The sequence below is a fragment of the Falco punctatus genome, assembly GCF_963210335.1.
Source record: "Falco punctatus genome assembly, chromosome: 1".
NCBI lineage: Eukaryota > Metazoa > Chordata > Aves > Falconiformes > Falconidae > Falco > Falco punctatus.
In genome coordinates, this window is record NC_137580.1 from 12,197,246 (window position 1) to 12,203,644 (window position 6,399).

Sequence of the window (6,399 nt, forward strand, 5' to 3'; positions counted from 1 at the left end):
TAAGCTGAAGATTCGAAACAGAACCTCACACTACACATCTGTCTTTACACCCTACTGAACTTTCATAATTAACACATGAAGGCCTATGAAAAACTTCTCTTATTCTTTCCTCAAGGTGACCATAAAAACAAGGCGAAACGCTCCCCACTGTCAGAAGTTCCTCAGCAGAACAGAACGAGTTATCCCAGTCTATGGCACTCACACAAACGACAACCATGTTCACTAGCAGTACTGGCTAAAGGCCAAAGACCAGGGACTTCCAAACCATCTTTCACGGAGCTACAGCAAATAGGTAATTGCAAAACCATACATCTTGACAGTAGTTTCAATTAGGAACATGATAATAGTTACAGTATGACCCATGAGAGAACTGGATAGCTTTCTTCAGATTTCAACGCTATAATCACAGAAACTGAGTCACAGAAATTCATCCAATAATTGCAACTCCAAAACAGGATTCCAAATCATTCCTTTTGGAATGGGCAGCTTATATTCTGCTTGCTCTCTATGTATATATTGATGGAATTGTCAATATGTTTCACTTCAGACCTGTAATGTTTAAACTTAATTACTACATGGCTTGGTCGCTCTTTACCATGGGGATACAGGTAACTACAGCACTTTTGACACACCAGAAGAGACATCTGAGCCAGCAGTACTACTGCAAAGCATGCTCTTGGGACCAGCCACCATGCTGCAACATCAGCATACTATTGCACCTAAATTAACGAGTCACAGTTTCTGAGACACATACCAGTATTTAGGAAAGACAACAGGCATAAACTGAAAAAATATTCTGACTAGACTATTAGAAATTCTTTTCCCCATGAGAGCAGGGAAGCTGTGGTACAGGCTGCCTAGTCACAGTCCTCAGGGTTTTCCAAGACCAAAGGAATAAAGCTCCGAGCAACGTGAACTGGCACCAAAGCTGAGCCTGCCGTGGTGCAGCACATTGGAGCGCAGGCTTCCTGGGGACCCTTCCCACCTGAATGACTTCATTTCTGCGGATGGTTGAACACCACAAGTACATCAATCTTCAGACCTCTGCACCACGATCTTTTGAATATTCCACACATGCTATTACATTAATGTCATTGTCATTCCACTTGATGCAGAACTATGCAGAGGTCAGGATCCTTTAGAATATTACTAACCTTTCCCTGGACTTTCAAGGGGGCTCTGCCTTTTTCATGAAACACTCAGTTCTGCATTCTCAAGCAAAAAGGAAATCAGACTGCTGTTAACAGCCTTTCTCTCTCACAGGTCTAAAGCTCCTGCATCCAGTACCACCTGTACCCAGTAGCAACACATGGGCTTCTCCTACGGCCACAAATCAATTCCATCCAGGGCAACAGAAAATAGGGTTTTTTTCCCTTCTTCCATCCATGATCATGTGCTGCCTTATTACTCACCTATACAGCTGCACCAGCATCAACCTCACCAAGGACAACATCCATCTAAAACTAAAACTGCTCCACAAAAAGCACCCAGGAGTTCTTACACAACTTCCTATTTTTTATTTTGTGTGAAAATTATACTATCTTTTGCTAAAGTGTTAAACCCACTTACTGAAGTGAATACTAAATGCATAATTTAGCAATTACTCAAGACACAACGCTGCCGTCGTGCAAGTGCTTTTTCAAGCTATTTTATTGCTAGAGTTAGCTTGACTAAAACCTCCAGGAAAACGTTATTAAAAAAGGAAAACAAAAGTTTGCGTCAAGCGGCCACTCAGTGTTCAGGCAGCGCCCATGACAAACCAGTTTCCCGCGTGTCATACGGAGCCCGCTTCTCGAAAGACCACGGAGGGAGGGTCCGCAGCGCCGCAGGAGCGACCCCGGCCCCCGCGGGGCGGCTCGCCTCGGGCACCGCACCGGGCCCCCGGCCCCCGCCGAACCCACCGCCGCGGCCCCGACCGGCCCCCGACAAACCCACCGCCGCGGCCCATACTCCCCCCCCCCACGCACACACACACAACCCACAACCCCTCAAGGCCCTCAACCTCCCTCCCCGAAACCCACCCCCAGGGTCCCGACCCACCCGCTCCCACGGCCCCGCCGCCGGCCAGGAGGGGCGGGCGGGCTGGGGGCGCTACAGCTCCCCCCTCCCCACCGTGTGCAGCCTAACGGACGGTAACGGCCGGCGCCAGAGGACCCCCCACGGGAGGGGGAGAACACGCACGCTGAAGGGCGGGAGGCCCCACCTCCACACGCGGCGCGCCGGCGGCGAGCCGCCCTCGCACCAGCCGGGCAGCGGCGAGTGAACGGGCACTGCAGGGGCCCACCGCCGCGGGCCCGGCCGGCCGCCGTGCCCCCCCGCCCCAGTTACCCAACACCGCCACGCAGACAGCGGCCGCCCGGCGCCGAGGACCGGCCCCCGCGGCGGGCCCAGCACATCCCCTCCCCGCGGCAGACGCGCTACCTGCGGCGGGATGCGCTCCGCGTCCCGCTAGCCGAGCCCTGCCGCCGGCCCCGAGCATTAACGGGCAGCGCAGGCGCACAACCCCCCACCGCTCTCAGAGCATCGGCCGCCGAGCAACAGGTGCTGGCGCTGTGCCGCCTAAGCCAATCAGAGCGCAGTAAGCGCAGCACTGCCCAATCCGCCCGCGGATCGCCACCACGACTAGGCGCCGCGGGAGCGTGTGGGCGGGAACGACGGGCAGGTAGCCCCGCCAACCGCGGGCGCCCTCCGTGCGGCATGCACCAATCGCGGCCTCGCCCGGGGATGACAGCCTCCCCGCACGTGGTGCCCGAGCCAATCGCCCCGCAGCACCGCCCCAGGCCGCTCCTCGGCGTCGCCGCCGCGACGCCGTTGGGCGGGCGAGCTTCGGGTGCGGGAGCGGGATTGCTCCCCCCGCCCCTTCCCCCGAGTCTGTCTCCTCCCCGACCTGGGGGCCAGCACCGGGCCCCGCCAAAGATTCGGTCACGCTGTTTTTGACGTGATTCGGGGGCTGTGCGCTCCAACATGAAGCTGTTAAGATGGACTCTGGTGGCAGGACTTTCGGACGTGAGGGCCACAGCCAGTGGGACATGATGTTTACGTGTGGTGTTACCATGCTGTGGTCAGTGATGAGAAAAAAAGGGCTTTTTCTGCATCTCTAGTTGGAGTGATTTAGCTCAAATTAACATCACCCTTTATTACAATTGGAGACACAGCCTGGTGATCCAGTCTGCACTTGAAGGATTGCTAGGTACTGCTTCAGTTCCTCAGTTTTGGAAAACCTTGCCCAGGCAGGCCCAGGGCTGCTACTCTGAGGTGATTCCTGGCTCGAGTCAAGTTGTACCTTTACACTTTGGGAAGGGCACAATTTATGAGCATTTAAAACGTCACTCACAGCACCGATACTCAAAACGTGCAGGAGAGGGCTGGGACAAAAGCGATTCCTTGAGGGATCAGGAGGAACACAGAAGTTGTTCTATTTGCCCAGTTGCTGACAAACTGGGTCAGGGATTGGTATACTTGTATGTGACACTGTGTCACTTGGTGACTCACAACGTCAGAGCCTCCTAGCCAAAGGCTGTAGGGGCTGCCGTCCTCATTTCAAGCTTGATGTTTGTTGGGGACACCAAGCATGATGCCAGTACTTGTGAGATGAACCATATAACTATTGCCACTGCCTTTCATTCTTACTGTCGAATCTCTTCAAAGGGTGCATCCGCAGCTCTTCACAGAAGACTGAGACTGCTTTTAAAAAGTACACTTTCAGGCAGCCAAATGTATCATTGCAGTACCAGCCACCCCCTCCAATGTGGGCAGATTTCACTGCCCAAGAAATTCTATTAAGGCACATACACAGAGTTTTTCTTTCTATTGCCAATGAACTGTGGGTCTGTGGAAGATGAGAAGGAAGGAAATCCCAAAATTGTTGATAGCCATAAGAAAAAGTTACTTTTTACTCATGTCAGCCTCTTTCAGTCAGTGCTCAGGCCACAAGAATCTGGTTTATGTTATTTAGTTCTTACCATGTTGAGGAAACTGTCTTTTGGACTTAACAGTTATGATCTATACACCATTAAGCTAAGCTTCCCCCTCTCCTAGAATAATTTATAACTTACAATAATTTTTATAGATTCCTCCATTTCGTTTATGTCTATCACATACTAGTTTGTTGACTCAGAATGGTTTGGAGTTGCCATTAGAATGTGTAATAGGAATTGTAAATCCAAATGCTCATTTTTTTTTTGTGATATTCTGCCTTTCAAGTGTTCCAAGGTCACTGTAAACTGATGCACAAGCTTAAAACTTACATCGATTATATTTCTCTTTTGATAGTGTCATCAAAACTTAAGCTTGCCATAGATTATTACAAGCTCCAAAGAGCAATGTAAACTTCACAACTTAAACACAGTGCATATTTATGTCATAGAAAAATGGCAAAATTTCTTCTCTTGTTAAGGCTTAGCTAGAGCTGTCTAATTGTTTAAGATTCTGTAGGACTATGGCACCATTTCTCAATCATATGATTCTATGATTCTAATGCTGATCAGGAAAATCTGCTGTGCCTTAATTCAAATCCTTAATTGTACTTAATTCAAAAGTACATTATTTAATGTACTTTTGAGAAATGGTACCATAGTCTTACAGAAACTTCAATACAGCTAAAAAAAAAATAAAAATTAATGTTCTCGAGCAATCCATCATGAAACCAAGTGTTGTAGTTTAACCCCAGCTGGTAACTAAGTACCACGCAGCCGCTTGCTCGTTCCCCCCTCACCCATGGGTGTAGGGAGGAGAATTGGAAAGGAATGTAAAACTCTGATATTAAGAACAGTTTAATAATTGAGATACAATAAAAAACAAAAAACCAATAATAATAATAATAGTAACAGTTATAATGTAAAAGAGAGAAAAGGAGAGAGAAATGAAATCCGAAGGGAAGGGAAAAAAGAAAAGCAATGATGCACAACACAGCTGCTCACCACTTCAGACCAGTTCCCCCTGTTCCTCAAGCAATGATCAGCAGACCCAGCCAACCCCACCCCCCACCCCCAATTTATACACGAAGCTCGTTGCCCAGTTTGGGTCAGCTGTCCTGGCTGTGCCCCCTCCCAATTTCCTGCACTCCTCCAGCCCTCCCGCCTTTGGCAAGGCCTGAGACACCATAAAGTCCCCAACCACACCATTCCCACACCAAATCTAAAACACAGTGCGGCACTAGCCACCAAGAAGAAAACTAACTCTGTCCCAGCTGAAACCAGGACACAAAGACAGATGAAAACTATCTTCGCAGCTTGAAATACACATACTTTCTTTTAGAAGCATTTGCAGAATTAAAGATTTCTGTTTACTGCAGAATTGTTAATATTCCAACCGTTCATAGTAAGCCCTCTGTGAAAGATTTCTCTGGAATCTTACATTTATGCAAATAAATGATAGTTTAAAAAAAATCCCACAACCCAAAACGCTCTCAGATAAAAAATTAGTATGTGCAACCGATAGTATAGCTAACAAATTTGTGACTTACGAGTAATAGAAAAAGTAAATGTTGGGGAAAACTGGGATCCTTGTGTAGTGGACACTATCCACTTACTTCCTCAAATGTGACAGAGAAGATTTTCAATTCAGTAAGCAAATACATCTTCAGCTTTGGATTAAGTATCTCCTGAATAATTTTTAATAGATATTTGTGTTAAGAGTCTAGTGTCTTCTCAGTGTACATTTAGCATGCATTAGCATTTACAGTACATGTTTGCTTGTATTAAGCTGTGCAAAAAGTCACAGTGACCCTGATGAGATTAGGGGCCTACATAATGAATGGAAATAAAAACATTTTAAAAAATCGGTAAAGCCAACTTCATAACTGCCTTTTGAAGACAACTGTTATTCCCCTTTCAAAAATCCCTCAAAAAATTTAAGAACGGAGACACACTGTTCAGAGGAATGAACAACTGTGCTCCAGCAAAAATCAAATTGGGTTGAATAAGCCTTCATTAATATTGAATTACCTTGAAAAATGTGCCTTCTTCCCATGCAGGCATTTAACCTGATTAGGTATATGTACAATGAGCCTGAGGTAGTCAATATTTTTGAGATTATGTTTTAAACTACGTGGAAGTACTGAAGTAAAATTTCCTGCGGAAAGAGCTTGGTGATCTGGTATGGAACCTGAAATTTCTTTCCAGTGCTCTGCCACCCTCACGGTGAAGAAAATGTATGTGCTGCATTCACAGAATCACAGAATGTTTGGGGTTGGGTGGCACCTCTGGAGACCTCCCAGCCCAACCCCTGCCACAGCAGGGTCACCCAGAGCGGGCTGCACAGGATCACGTCCAGGTGGGTTCTGAGTGTCTCCAGAGAAGGAGACCCCCCAGCCCCTCTGGGCAGCCTGCCCCAGCGCTCTGCCACCCTCACGGTGAAGAAGTTCTCCCTCACGTTCAGAGGGAGCTGCCTGTGCCTCGC

General features: G+C 48.0%; 1 protein-coding gene across 5 annotated transcripts in view; it reads right to left on the reverse strand.

Annotated features, from left to right (window-relative positions):
• CLGN (calmegin) overlaps positions 1 to 6,397 on the reverse strand; it is a 35,798-nt gene extending 29,401 nt beyond the window's left edge. Inside the window, exon 1 of one of the 5 annotated variants that reach the window (XM_080402791.1) lies at positions 2,422 to 6,397. In XM_080402791.1, coding sequence (XP_080258917.1) covers positions 2,422 to 2,966 — 545 coding nt within the window. In that variant the 5' untranslated portion in view covers positions 2,967 to 6,397. The remainder of the gene's footprint in view (positions 1 to 2,421) is intronic. The other 4 variants (XM_080402792.1, XM_080402793.1, XM_080402794.1 and 1 more) reach the window with 4 other exon arrangements.
• Positions 6,398 to 6,399: the final 2 nt, after the last annotated feature.